This window comes from Amphichorda felina, assembly GCF_050947745.1.
Source record: "Amphichorda felina strain 45539 chromosome Unknown scaffold_7, whole genome shotgun sequence".
Taxonomy (NCBI): Eukaryota; Fungi; Ascomycota; class Sordariomycetes; order Hypocreales; family Bionectriaceae; genus Amphichorda; species Amphichorda felina.
Window position 1 is genome coordinate 239,171 of NW_028145043.1, and position 14,620 is coordinate 253,790.

Consider the following 14,620-nt stretch of genomic DNA (forward strand, 5'->3'; position numbering starts at 1 on the left):
AGCCCAGCACTGGTCTCGCCTGTACGTAAGGCCTCCAGCTCGACGGCCCGATCATCAAACTACCGGTAGCTCCCGTGACTGGCGCAACGACGACATCATCCAAGGAAATGTCGTATCGTATCGTATAATGTATCGTTGCGACGAGGTATCTCAGTAATTCACAACTGATGCAACGCATTTCGATGCTGAAGTCGCTGCTGCCTGTGAGGGTTGCCATATTACCTGGCGTACCTACCTATTTTGACGCAAGAATTTCAAAACAGCACCCTGTTGAGCTCACCTACCTTACCTGTAGAAAATTTCCCCCATCGTGCAACTTGCACATGACATCTGCCAAAAGGTTGCGGCACACCTCCATCTCGCAACATTCATCTACGTCGTGTCCCACGACGCAATAAAGTACATATTTTCTTGGTCAATCATGAATGCCTTCCAAAATAACCCACTACGCTACCATGTCAGGGAACCACACCTAGAGACATCGACACACTGTTATCGTCGCTCACCAGTCAGCCCAGTCGAACCTACCTAGCCACGGGTTCCAAGCATTTGGATAAGCTATGGTTTCCTTTCAAGGCGCTCAGTCTGATGTTTACATCCCAGACGAATGATTATTGGAATAAAGTGTCGATCGCTTCATCGTCCTCGTCTCGGAGCTCATCTACCATGTTCTGCCATGGCACGTGCTCATGCTTTCTCGCTTCATTGCTCTCAGAAGCCAACCTCTACAAACGTTTAGGGATGGTCTCGTTCTTGGGCACCTCGAACATGTCCAGCATCCATTCAACGGAGAAGCACTCCTTCTATCCACTGGGAGATGAATGGCCAACAGCGCCCGCTTCCCCATATATTAAACGCGGAATGGGACGCACCAGTCTGTAAGATGTTGAAGATGAAAATGAATGGTTTTGTAAACAGAACGACTCGATTACGCGCTACTTCAGCTCCTGTAGCTACGAGAAGGAACAACTTTGCCCAGTCGGGGACAGCGAAAAGCGGTCGCCTTGGTCTTCCACTCTCCGTTCTACACAATGTGGCACGCCTTATCCCGGATCTATGAGTATTTGGAGTATTGATTGGGCGTGATCAACCATCTAACTAGGTGATTGTTGTAATGGTCACAAGGTATGTTTAAGACGTGAGATTCCTCAAAGACGCTTCACGCGGAAGGACACCGCATCATTCGCGGGGACCCCGTTTTGATACTGATGAAAGAGGCCATAAAACAGCTTGAAAAGGGCCAGCGTCCGCGTCTTGGCGCATATACCGTCAATCAGGAGATCAAGGTCGTTGTGCCTCGATAATGGAGTGGTTGAGCAGCATCGACAGATAACTATTCTCACACTCCCGGACTGGGATAACCTCTACGTGGGACATTGCTGAGGAGAAATGTCTTTCCTGCGAGTCACCTTTCCGGTAAATTTCAACCTCTTTCTCAAGTTCCAATTCTGGAATCAGCATGTTTTTCTCGAACAAATTGTGGCTTGCTCCGAGCATGACGTGATACAACATCCATAGAAAACGAGCCTCCGGGGTGCATAAAGGTTTTAGGCGAACCCCCCGGATCGATTTGCTGGCTGCTGTCTCTCATCTCCAATAAACGTGCATGTCTCTCGACCGTATCATGCTCTTCACAACATCCTGCAAGTACAGACGCTTTCCACATGATCAAAAACAGCGTCACGGTACCGGAGCAGAGTGATACTATCTGTCATGTGAAAAATTCTAGTTCTCGTACATGGCCAGGCTCCTGTTAACTCCTCACAGATTTTGATAAATTGTGTTACAAAGCTTTCAAAACATCCTCAGGTATTAATACGAATCCTGAAGCTTATTCGAGAGGTCTGTGAACGGCCGTTCTACCCGAGCTTTCCGCAAGGCGACCCTCATATTACCTTCCTTGAACTTGCCGATATATTTTCTTGAAAAGCCTTAGAAATAGAGGTCATTAAGAGTATGGACGCTGCCGAGAGCATACTTGGAATCGAGAATGACCACCTTTTCGTACAACTAGACTTCGGAAATCCTATCGGGAACCTGCGTAGCAGCAACAGCAGCCTCCCCAGTGATAGGGTTCTCTTCATCGATCTTCATTTGGCTCAACCCACGGTTATCTACGGCCGTTCACATGCAACTTCCCAACTTGGTGGATATTAACAACACTGCGAGTTGTTGGATGACAAATTCGAATTAAAGCTTCAGATAGGACTTTGCCTACACCCATATCTGGCTGCTCTTGGAATAGTTTGCCATTTCTCGACCAGCTTATCAAAGGGGTTCCCTCGCTCATTCCAAACGACTAGACTTTATCCCTGGCCCTCAGCTCCTGCCGGTACAGTTGAATGTATTCTGTTGTAATATTCATGTCAGCTATAGAGACCACGCTCAAACTCATGTTATATGCACTGGGACACTCGAAATGCGCCAACAAAGTCCTGTAAAAAGTTGGTGTTAGGGCCCGATGGTGCAAAGCCTAGGCCGCAGTTCCGACGTCAAAAGCTTTTAACTAAAAGACGACGAATCTGCCGTATATCTAGGCGCCAAGAGCGTTATTAACTACAAATATGTGGGATACCAGAACGTAGATGAGCCAGCGACCGATAAAGTTGGCATCGGAGCTCGGATCATAGAGGTTTGCGACATGAAATTGGTACTGGAGTGTAGACAACCCTTTGGTCTGCCACTTTTCCGGCTCTTAAATATGAAGAGCGCGGCATCCTTCTGGATTACCTCGCTTGGACACAATTGCAGAATCTCCTTGGGACGGATGGCAACCTGTCCCTACCCGAAAGACATCATTCAGGTATATCCAGCCCTCGGCAGGAGCTTGTGAACACTGAATACAAATATGGGCCTTTGGGTATTCATTTCCTGCGGCGCCAAAGATAGTTTCCCCGTCTACATCTTGTACCACGACAATATTCGGCCTGAGCTACCCTAACACGTCCCGGGCTTCATCTGGGTTGGGGTGATCGCGCATGTACTCCCAGCACCCACATCATTCCAAGATCGCCACATGCTCAGACTTGTCGAGTAAACCGAGGTAGGTTCATCTGAGGCCACCTCTCTCTTGTCGACCAAGAAGGATGTCTTGGCTCCCGAGACAATAGTAATTGCCACACGGATGTAATCACCTCTCTATCTTGATGCCTCGAGGCAGTGTTTGAGAAAATATCCCACAGAGTCAAGCCAAGATCCCCCGAGTCCCCGCCGTGGTTCTCTGTGAAAGGTACTTGTTAGTTGGCAGTGCCATTCTTCAAATTTCCTTTGGCTGCTTCCATGGCAGTAGTAATTGGTGAGCACTCTATCTAGACAGCTGGGGGGTTCATGAGTTGAGTGACAGTGAAGTTTGTAAACGATATTGCTAAATATTCACACGGCAAGCGGTTCAAAAATTCATCATCCCGCCCACTATCGACCCCAACTTCTTAGTAATTCGCCAAGAGACGTGGATCTAAGCATCATTTCCGCCGCGCTTGGACCCAATACGGTTAACTTCGTAGGGGTTGGGGAGGTATCTCATAATCATACTCTTGACCCCCAAACGGCCTACTGGGTGGTCATATGGGTCTCTCGCTATACGAAGCGAACATCAGCTGAGGAATCCCCTTCGTCTTGGCTAAGTTGAATTTTCAATAGGTATTATAAAATCTCAGCGTCACCACACGTTACGTACATCGGGAATGGTCATCCAGAACTCCCCGATGACGAATCGAGGCACCGCTCGTCCGGGTGGCGTGGCATTTCTCACGCACCGGTACACAGCACTTACGAAAGTTCTAAGACCCGGTGAAAGAGGGTGCCGAATCTCCGGTCTGCAGGTACCTATGTAGGAACCAAGACGTCAAACGGGAATGTCAAACGGCTGTCAGTCGGCGGTACCACAGGGCTTGTGACGCCACTTAAGCTGAATGGGCCGGAAGCCTCCCCGTCTCTGTTGGTTGTACCAACTTTAGAGGCGTGGGATATTGCATGATATTTGCAACACGATCCTCTTTGAAACTGGCTTACCGCAACTTCGGCAAGCTTTCTCAACTCACATCACGAATGGGCGTAGCAGAATCAATTAAAAAGCCACAGCTGCCAGCTTTTTATTTATTTTTAAAACACAGGGACACTATGTGGTTAAGTAACTATGCAATATTGGTACATAAGTTGTTTTTAGAACTGAGGTAAGCATACAACGCGTGGATCACGCTCGCCTACCAGCTCGTCGACCACGTCACTGGCAAGACTGAGAAAAGGAATGGCGCAGTACGAATACGCAGTACCCTCTACGGACCAGAGACAGACATCGGCATTTATGGTTCCGAGGCTGAAGTGCATGTCTCACGTGCATGCCCCCGCCAGACCATTGAGGCCGAAGCGTGCCTCGCATGCTGCTGTTCGGTCGTGGAACTTTGGAGGATCGGATTAGGCATCGCACGGATCATCTGTTGCCATGGCTTACCGGCTCGGCGTCAAATGGCGGTTGAAATGATCCTCAGCTAAAGATGGTTGGGCCCCAGCCACCAACGCCCACCTCGTGACGGCATGGTGGTGCACCGTCTATTTCAGGACGACCCTATCAAGCAGGACTACTGTAGCACTTTGAGACACGCAGATGTCTGGAAACCGGCGATTATTGATATTTGGAGCGGTTAGGCACGAGAAACCGTGTCACACTGGACTGCCCCTGGGGGCTGATGATCCCCCCTCTTAGAGACCATAGATCGACACGCGAACCCGATTCGGCGAGCTTTATAATACCACTTGGCAGATTAACTGGTGGGATTTGTATCCACGAGGGCCTTTAACATCCGATCCGATGCCTTTTTTTGGGGGGGTAGTACAGTCTGCTGTCAAAGATATGCTCGGCGGACTTACCGCATGGTCCGGTACCGCCAAGAACGGATGAGTTGATAAGCCTCCTGTTCCGAAGTCGTACGGTGAATGCTGAAAGTTGGTAGGATCCAAGTCTGTTCTCATGACGTCTGACCAAGACATATCCTTTCCTGCTTGGTACCCGTGCAACTCATCTGGCCTAGCAGTATTTTTTATGGATGAACCAACTGGGCATGTTAGATCTGAAGCAACCTTAATGCGACTATAGCGAACTGTCTAGGATCTCATCGGCCTATCCAAGCAAATTCTTTCCACAGCCACGAACAAGGCCCGATTGTGAGTCTAGCACACGAGACCCGGCTAAGTGGCTGAGACGTCGGCGTTGATGATCATGGGCCGAAGGAGTTGGTATCTTCCAGGGTGGTCTAACTTGAGCCACGCCATGTTAGGGAGAAGCACTATTATAGAAATATATTGGATCTTCTCGCACCAAAATGGATGACTTTGGTTCCAACATCGGTCTTTTCAGAAACGAGCTTTTCTCCTTAGCCTTGCCCAGAAGCCGTTGGGTCTTTCCGAATCATGAGTATGGAGGTGCCTGTTACTCTGGTGAGCTGGGCTCACAGATGCTTCCCCATTCTCTTTTTTGTTTTCATAATCATGCTGGAAAGATACCAGCGACATCGACGCTTTCTAAAGTTGACAGGCGCCCAGTCACCCCACAGCAAGGCTCCTGTGAGAGACCCCTTTATCGGCTTAGATTTTGTCTATGATAAATTCGTTCGCAGGCTCCCAGACGAGAGTCTGAAAGATTACTCCAAACGTTTCAAAAATTTTGGTTCGACGTATGTTGTGAGTCGATGGACATCAGAACTCATACATACGTGCGACGCAAAAAACATTCAGCAGATACTCGCGAGCGGTTTCGAGGACTTTAGACTCCCCAAAGTCCGCACATCTGCCATCTCTGGCGTTTTAGGGAACGGTATCTTTGCTCTCGACGGGGGCCCTTGGTCCCACGCCAGAGGGGAGCTACGGCAGACTGTGAAGAAGCAGAAAATAGATGCACTGCCACCCACACTCGAAGATCACATACAGGAACTGTTTAAGAGAGTACCAGTGAATGGAACCACTTTGGACCTGCAGCCTTTATTCTTTAGCTTCACCATGGATGTTGCTACCGATTTCTTGATGGGAAGGTCGACACACACGCTGAACAGCAGCAGCCAGGCCGAGAGGAACCAGCAGTTCATCGATGACTACATGCTCTGCTCTGAATATGCAGCCAGGCGGATGAATCTGGGTCCTCTCAGTCCCCTCCACCGGGACGCTACTGCCAACCAAGCCAGCAGGCGAGTCTTGCAGTACATGGATGACTACATTGATGAGTCGCTCAAAATGGACCACAAGGATCCGCAAACGGACCACAACTACATCCAAGACCTGGCCACGGCCGTTGGAAATCGCAAGACACTGCGTGACCATGTATTGCATCTTTTGCTGGCTAGTCGTGATACGACGGCTACTCTCCTAAGCAACTTGTTTTTTGCCCTGGCTAAGAAGCCGCTGGTCTACGCCAAGCTCCGAGAGGAGGTTGTCCGTACTTTCGGAGACAAGGTGCCGACTTTCGAACAGCTGAAGGACATGCAGTACCTCAAATGGTGTATCAACGAGTGTAAGTCCACCTGTCCTCCCACGCCTATCTGTGCTAATCCCCATCGCAGCATTACGGCTGCACCCGGTAATCCCTGAGAATGCCCGCGAGGCGATCCGCAACACCACGCTCCCCCGCGGCGGAGGCAAGGACGGCAACGCTCCGCTCTTTGTACGCAAGGGGGCAATTCTCTTTTACAGCATGTACGCCATGCATCGTGACAGCGACGTATATGGCGACAACATCGAAGAGTTTGTGCCGGAGCGCTGGGACGGTCTACGGCCTGGATGGAGTTTCCTACCCTTCAGCGGCGGTCCGCGATTGTGCATCGGCCGTGAGTCCTTTCTCAATTACTCCTACCCTACTACCTGGGTACTTGATGACACGCGTGCTAACCCCCCCGAGCAGAGAACCTTGCCCTTCTGGAGGCATACTACGTTGTCACCCGCCTAGTTCAAAGGGTTGGGACCCTAGAGTCGTGTGATGAGAGGGAGTGGATGGATAATCCGGCCCTGGTGACGACGTGCGCGAATGGGGTACATGTGAGGCTGAACCGCCCAGACACCTGCGAATGATCCGCGGATCTACGTTTCATTCTCCTATAGAAGACACTCTGGATGGTGGCTGCTGTTCTGTCTATGGGTTGCGACGTGGCTCATTTCCCTGCTGAGCTGAACGCTATCCGTCATAGTACTACTAGTAAAGTAGCAGTCATAGTGCTGCGGTATCATTTCGTGGCACTTGGGTACCAGCATCATTTAGATGTGTAACTCGTATCCTTGGCTTCCGATGACTCCTCACGCCTTCCCGATCAAGCCCAGTTCGAGCTTCGGCATTAAAATACCCTCAGTTGCTCTTATTTCCCTCATTTAACCAATGTAATGAATCACCACTTACAGGCTAGCAACAAAAGGGTTGTTGTAATCTTTGGCGGGTGGCGCTATGTATCCCCCTTCTCAAGGTGTAAGACAGTCAACCACAGCGCCCCCAATCACAACCAAACCCAAACTTGATTAAGTTCATCTTGGGATTTGTATAGGGCGTCCAATCAGGGCTAGGCCTTGATCCTCGGGGCGGCCCGGATGATCTCTAGGGGTAGGGGGTGCTGCAACGTCACGGTAACTCTAAATGGACACGTCACGTATGACTTGTTGATATCGTCATAGAAAGGCTGCAACAGTACTGATCAAAAATCTAAAATCACAAGAACAAAAGAAAAAGGAAAGAAAAAAAAAGTAAGAGGAAAAAGAGGAATGCAACATCACAGAGGTGGTCGGTCATTACTGTTGGGGAGAGGTAACAGTCCCGTGTATTAAGGAAGAGCCAGGTGCCTAGTGCACCCCCGAGCGATAGGTACCTGTAGAGATAATGACAAAACTCCGTACTCCGAGTTTGCCGTGAGGCTAGGTATCTAGGGGTACTTGGTGTACCCAAAAGAGTCATATGAGATCCAAACCCAGTTTCAATTTGTATGCCGAGACTCATGAAATTCCAGTGTGTTGATATCACAGTAATCTTTGAAAGAGTTTACACGTCTCGGTACACCCATTCTGGCCACGGTGTAATCTGACTGGTGATGTGTTAGTTGTCAGAGGACATGTCATGCGAGCTTGAATACCTACCCTGCGTGGCGCATTAAAGTGGTGGGGAAGAAGACTAAAACCGATAGCCTTCCTCGGCAGCAAGGCGAGCATATCGGGCGTGAGAAAGAACAGACTGGTAGGCCCCGAGGAGCCTGTTCATGTCGCGATGGCTACGGCGGCTAAAGGACCACTTCCAGCGCGCGCAGCGCATGTCGAGCCAGGCGGCGGAGGCGTAGCCCTGGACAGGGAACTGCCGCCTGTAGTCTTCGATGGCGCGCAAGCCCTCTTCGTGCTCGCGTGTGTAAAACCTCTTGGTGCGGCGGCGGGCCTGTTTGATGATAGAGGCAGTCGTGTCGGTGGAGGCGGTCGCTATGTCGACAGAATTGAAGAGGCTGTAGCGGATGGGCACCCCGGGGCGCGGATTACGGGCCAGATCGGCCATTTCATCCCGGATTTTCTCGAGGAGCTCGATGGTCTCAGTGAGCATCGTGGACACCGCACCGTAGGGGACCAACCGCTCGTCAAACTTTCCCCAGCGTCCGGGGATGATCGACTCATTCCAGGGGAAGACTTCGACCGTCTCAACGATGACGTCCTCCTTCTTTTCGTCCAAAGGAGTGGCCATGTCACCGTCTTCGAAGGTCGTGAACTTCTCGTCGTCTTCGAAGTTCATGGACTTCATGTTATTTTTGAAAGTCATGGTTGGTCTTGGTGTTGAACCGGTGGGGTGTTCTTGATGGCAGTGGCCAAAAAGATGGTAACAGAGTGCTGATGTGATAGGATACACCTAACGGTGCACAAGTAGGGTAATAGTAAAGGTAAGGGGTGCTAAAGGCGTACGAGTAGGGGAGCAGTAGAGTCCGTGCTGGCAGTTTGATGTCTGGCAGTATGGGGTCTGACTGTGATGTAGGAAACAAAAGAGGACCGAGGGCAAGCGGGCTGGAGGATGGGCATTAAATACAACAAGATGTCTCTAGAGTAAGGGTACATGGCCTTTTCAAAAGTTACTTCTCATGTGTTTAGGGTACGGAGTCATAGGATCGCGTTTAAACCCCAAGCCATCCCCGGTTGCCCTTGAGTGTCGGTACTGGCAAGCTTTGTGGCTGCAGGTACGTATGTAGGTACGTACAGCGGAACGAGCCTTGCTGCCGCTATGTGCGGGAATACTAAGGATTGTACTGTTGTTGGAAAAGATGCCAAAACCCCGGAAGTTGGAGAGAGGAATGCTGTTCATGGCTACCGAAAACTACGATCTTTACAAATGCCATGGCCAGGGGTTGGGACTTGTCAAGCCTCGCTCCAGGCCATTGGGTTCCCAGCAAGAGATAGCACTGCTCAAGATTCCCATGCCTGGGCAAGCTTGAGCTAATTCTATTTTCAAACAATGCTATTTGTACCAGAGATGAATCACAAACCATAATTCATAGCGGCTTGATGCAATTAGTACCTATCTACACGCGCCTCTCTATAAGCCTGAGAGCCTGAAACCTACGTGACAAGAATTATACTTCTCCACGCCCCAACAAAGGGTCATCTGATGATACTTCTAGCTCCAGGAAGAGAAGTAATGGAGACCTCCGAAATCTTGCCACTCCGAGTATAATGCTCTATATTATCAGAGGTAGAATAGAAAAGAGAACTCCTTTGACGTCACAAGACCTACGAATCTATGAGAAAGTAGAGATTTGGCAGTCTGTATTGGATTGGTTGGGACCTAGACTGTTATTGCCCAGACTCATGAATGCGTTGCTGTCATGGTTGGTGTTGTTCTCCAGATGGCTCAGGGCCGAGATGGCTATAGAATATTACGGCGAGTTCATTATTCTATATTGCAAGGTTTGGGACTTTTTCATGTCATCTGGCCTACTATATTCAGATAACCTTCACTTTTGAGAGTATGTATTGGATCGGTTGGGGTCCAGGAACTGTCACTGCCCATGGCATCAATATGTTGTTGTTCTGCAGGTGTCTTGTGAACGACTGCATATTAGCCAAAAGTGAACCAATGAGTGCAGAATAAATTAAATAAGTACTATGGTTGGATTATGACTTAATAGAGAAGGCTCATAGGCGATTGTAAGTGCCTTCAAGATCCCAATATTCATTCAATATGGAGCCCAATATGCTCCAAGTATCGTCATGCATTACTCGTCCGATATACAGTCATTATTTAGATAAAGCAATTACACTTGAATTCAGAGGCAGCTGCGTGCACTGCTGTATTTTATGGTGCACTTATTTCTATCGTTGCTTTCCTTTCGTGGTTTTCTTCCTCCTCGTGGTCCTCATCATCTCTCTCATTTCTCATCTTTCCTCTCTTCTACGCCATTCCTCTCTACCTATATCGCAATTCCTCGCCATTATCTCATCTCAGATTGCTCACAACAACTCCCCGACATGACTCGTCGAGTCAAAAATCCCTGGAGAGCCAAGGCCAGCGAGGCCCAACTCCAGCAAGCCATATCCAGCATCCACCCTCGCGCCAAGAAGGTGCCCGGCCTGCACAAGATCGTCACAAAAAAACTGCACAGCAGCAACACTGGCAGTTGCATTTCGTGGTGCAAAGCGGATCTCAAGTTCGAGTTCGAGGACTGGGCCAAGTCGCTCGGCACGGGTCAGCAGGACGACAAGCCACCTCTCGACCTCTTCCTCGCTGTCAGGGCCGCCTACGCTGCCATCCCTCACCAGAAAAACAGCAAGTTTCAAAGCACGGTGAAGCACCGCAGGCTGGACGAGTGGGCTGAGGAGCAGCTCAAGGCCCGCGCCGAGAAAAAGCCCAAGGCCCACACTGGGGACAAGCCCAAGGCCAGCGTTGAAGAGGATCTGGATATCAGGCCCAGCATCGAGTGGCCTCTTTTCAAAGCGGAACGGCGAGAATCTCTCAGATTCGGCGCGTCAGAGGCTTTTTTCACATCTGTCCCAGAGAAAACGCTGAGCAACAACACAGATAATCCCTCAAGCGTCAAGGTTGAATCACCCGAGGGTGTCAAAATGCCACCGCCACGGCCACCACCTCCTCCACCCAAGGCTGTTGAGACTCCTCTACCAAAGCGACACTTCAAGGAATTCGTCTCCCAGTACTCCCTGGAGGCTTTTAAGCCACCTCCAAAGAAGATCAAAACGTCGGATGTTTCCTGCCAGACCGAGTCGCCCTACGCCACAGCCAGCACGCAGACGATACCAGAGAAGCCACAGCGTGCGAAAAAAGATGAAGCCCCAAATGCACCTCCTTCCCTTCCTCCTCCAACGCCTCGAGAGCTACAGTTCCTCCCTCATCCACAGGGCAGGGCCAGCACAATATCCGACTTCTGTCCTCAGTCGCCGCAGATCCTCCCCCCGGGTACCTGCGACGAGATCCAAACTCGCGTCAGCGCGGCCATTGCTCGTGAAACCGAGGCCTTGCATCAGTCACTCTCCACCACCATCCGCGGGCTCTGCCAGAACGCCGTCCGCGACGCCATCCGGCCTGCTATGGCTTCTATCTCCGAAGAGATCAGCTCCATGTTCCAACAGCAGCGGCGGCAGCTGGAGTTCCACGGCCGGGGCATGGCGGGGCCGATACAGAACCCCAGGGTCGGCAGCATGATGGTGCCGCCCTCCCGACCCGTCCAACGTGCCCCTCCCGCGCAGCTGGGTCCTTTGCAGTTCGGGAGTCGAGAACAAGCGCAAGGCCTCTTCCAATACGGAGCGGGAGACCAGGGCGGTGACTACTATGAGGGGATGATAGACATGTGGGGGAGCTTTCATTGAATAGGCGACGGACAGAATTAGCATACTTATTGCGCCTCTTTGGAGTTCCGGAATGTGTTTATTTGGGTCAAGCTGCAGAGAGCTATGGCGTTGACGCGGATGGGAACCACCAAACCTGGGAGCTGTGCGGTTCAGTGGGTAAATTTTGCAAATATGGCTGGGCGTTGAATGCAAAAAAGCAACAAAAATATTGCCAGAAGATTGATTGGATGGGTAAACAGAACAGCTGTTCCAAGCCAGCGATCTCCTTTCGAGTATGTTGAGATAATATATCCAAGATGCTGCTCGCCAGTGGTATATTCCAATCTTTCTATCTACCATATATTTTTCATGTTGTTGTCATGCCAATCAATGCTATCCATGTATGTATGCCGTTGGGCTACCTATACCGCCCCCCCTATCGCAGGGCCCGAACACACTCAAGCCGCCGGGCTGAGCTCGACGAGCTCCTTGCCCTGCTTCAGGTCCGCAAAGCCGTAGGCCTTGGACTCGGGCGGGAGGGTGCCGTCCGCGGCCCACATGTCGACGAGGGGCCGCATGGGCTCAATGTCCTCCGGGCGCAGCAGGTCGAGTGTCGTGGCCGTGAGGATGAAGTGGCTGAAGCAGCTGTTGAGCTGCTTCTCAAGGCTAAGGTGGTAGAAGGGCGTCAGGAAGTGGTCCCAGTACAGGTGCGCGTAGACGCGGAACATCTGCAGGAAGATGGTGCGGCAGATGCCGATGAACTCCTTGGGGAAGCCGCTGCGCTTGCCAACCCAGTCGTCTTCGTCGTCGGCGGCGGCGGGGGCGGGAGCGCCTGGCTGGGGCGCAAAAGAGGTGCCGGCAGGCTCACTGGGGAACATGTTGGTGTCGTCAATCTTGCCCGAGATCCAGCGCTGCATGAGGGTGATGTACTCGTAGGCGGGGAGCTCGATGGGCTCGTGGCGGCTGTTGAGCCAGGTGTAGGAGTGGTTGCTGGAAGGTGTGAGCGCCGAGGAGACTCAGTCATAAGTTTGTAGGAGTGAGTGACTGACCTTCCCGCCGACATCTTGGGGCAAGTAGAGCGGTTGCAGATGGAGGTGCCGTCATCGTCCTTCTCGACGATGACCCGGACAAAGTTCCAGAGCACACGGTAGTGCTCAACAACTGGATGCAACAAGTTAGATCTCATCTGTCTTTAGTGGGATTTGGTTGAAGGACATACCCTGGTGAGCTATCCACTCGCCCTGCTCAACTGTCTTGGGGCGAGTGCTCAGGGTCATAAAGTTGCCCTTGACAATGTGCTTGGCACATGCCCGGTTCAGCCAGGCAGGCAGGGGACGAGGCCAGCTGGACACGGGGCCATCAAATGGCAGCGGTGCTGCCGCGGCGGGAGCCGTGGGGGTCGGCGATGGTGATCCTGTGGACGTGGTGGTGGTAGTAGCGGCAGGCGGCTGTGAGGGACCTTCGGGACCAGGGCCAGGGCTTCTGCCGGAGCGGGACGAGGAGCCCCGTAGGCGTGCGCTCCTGTCTATGTTCAGCATGCCTGTCTTAGTTGTGTGGGGTGGGGAGGTGAGGGCTCACATTCCAGAGAATAGGTTCGACATTGTGTATTCTTTGTCGAGCCTGAATGAGCAGTGAGGGGGTGGCGGTGTCGGAGCGAAGTGAAGCAGATGGAGATGTCTGCTCTCCAACTCTCGTGGTGGTCACTGGTTGCTGGTGGCGGTCAGTGAAGGCGGCGGCTGTTCAGGGGTCTACGGAGGACGAGCGTCATAAATGTGGAAGCAGTCCAGGTGCTTACAGCAATAGCAAGCGCTGTTTTAATTCTGTCACCCTTCGGACGCCAAACGGCGCGGGGTCGGCTCGTTCGTTGCCCCACCACGGGTCCATCATTGTTGAAATCTGCCCACCCAGGAAACCGAAACCAACAACTGGACACGTCTGAACTTGACCTCGCGCTTCGCCTCAGCCACGTCGCTGGGAACACAGTTGAGTGGTTATACATCGAGTAAGCCCTTACGATTGATTCAAAGGCGTCAGCATACCATGGAATATGTTGGAGACAAGGCTCCTAACTGCCAGAGCTAGCCGCAGACAACAAAGAAAGATGGAGCCGGAACACTCTCGGCGAGTTGATCGCAACCCGACCCCATAGGACTGAACACGAACAACGGACATTGTCTACATGGCTTTTCCGTTTCTTTCTGTACGTCTACAACATGTATGAAAGCGTCCATATCCGTATAAAAGCTCCGCCCAAGGGCAGAAAGTGAAGCCTACCATCATTGCAACAAACACTACTCCGTACTACATCTCAAGGCCCCTCGAAAATAGAGAGACCCTTATTACTGGTACAAGATACTCGCTCTTCGATAATTAAGTGCTTATTCGAACTCGTCATAATGTCTGCTGAACAGCGCGAGCATCAAGGCGATCCCATACCGCTCCTCCCCCGCCGCGCGGGTCCTACGCCTGAACTCTCCATCATTATTCCCATCCCGGAGTCCCCTCAGCCCGAACCTGACCTGCTAGGCTACGTCCAGTTTAACGACGCCCTGACATCAGAACTCGAGCCAGGCTCCGTTTACGAGGAAATCTTCTCCTCCTCACCCACTCTGATGGAAGAGGAACTACGCACGGTAGACAGGGCGGACTTGCAGACGTCGGGTGACGCAGGTTGGAACGACTATCTCCACTGGTATCGAAAACACCCGGATGGAAATGCGTACCCGAGGATGTCCTGGGATGAATGTAGCTGTCCCAGGGAGGAGGAGGAGGAAATTTATTGTGAGGCCCAGGAGGCGCCGCGCCAGATCTCACCTTCATGCGATCATTGGCCTTCACGCAGTCATTC

At 51.5% G+C, this 14,620-nt stretch overlaps 4 protein-coding genes across 4 annotated transcripts; 2 read left to right on the plus strand and 2 right to left on the minus strand.

Moving 5' to 3' along the window:
- Positions 1 to 5,991: 5,991 nt before the first annotated feature.
- ACO1O0_006859 (cytochrome P450) lies at positions 5,992 to 7,053 on the plus strand (the record flags this gene model as incomplete). Its single annotated transcript, XM_083196237.1, has 3 exons — positions 5,992 to 6,499; positions 6,549 to 6,812; positions 6,887 to 7,053. 3 exons carry the CDS (start codon positions 5,992 to 5,994, stop codon positions 7,051 to 7,053), a joined length of 939 nt encoding a protein of 312 aa, XP_083047445.1.
- Positions 7,054 to 8,134: 1,081 nt separating this feature from the next.
- ACO1O0_006860 (uncharacterized protein) lies at positions 8,135 to 8,761 on the minus strand (the record flags this gene model as incomplete). The annotated part of the gene is made up of 1 exon (XM_083196238.1): positions 8,135 to 8,761. The coding sequence occupies one exon, from the start codon at positions 8,759 to 8,761 to the stop codon at positions 8,135 to 8,137; it is 627 nt and encodes a 208-aa protein (XP_083047446.1).
- Positions 8,762 to 10,458: 1,697 nt separating this feature from the next.
- Positions 10,459 to 11,811, plus strand: ACO1O0_006861 (uncharacterized protein; the record flags this gene model as incomplete). Its single annotated transcript, XM_083196239.1, has 1 exon — positions 10,459 to 11,811. The coding sequence occupies one exon, from the start codon at positions 10,459 to 10,461 to the stop codon at positions 11,809 to 11,811; it is 1,353 nt and encodes a 450-aa protein (XP_083047447.1).
- A 419-nt stretch (positions 11,812 to 12,230) lies between these two features.
- MOB2_2 (Mob1/phocein family protein) lies at positions 12,231 to 13,373 on the minus strand (the record flags this gene model as incomplete). Its single annotated transcript, XM_083196240.1, has 4 exons — positions 12,231 to 12,762; positions 12,822 to 12,933; positions 12,992 to 13,293; positions 13,351 to 13,373. 4 exons carry the CDS (start codon positions 13,371 to 13,373, stop codon positions 12,231 to 12,233), a joined length of 969 nt encoding a protein of 322 aa, XP_083047448.1.
- Positions 13,374 to 14,620: the final 1,247 nt, after the last annotated feature.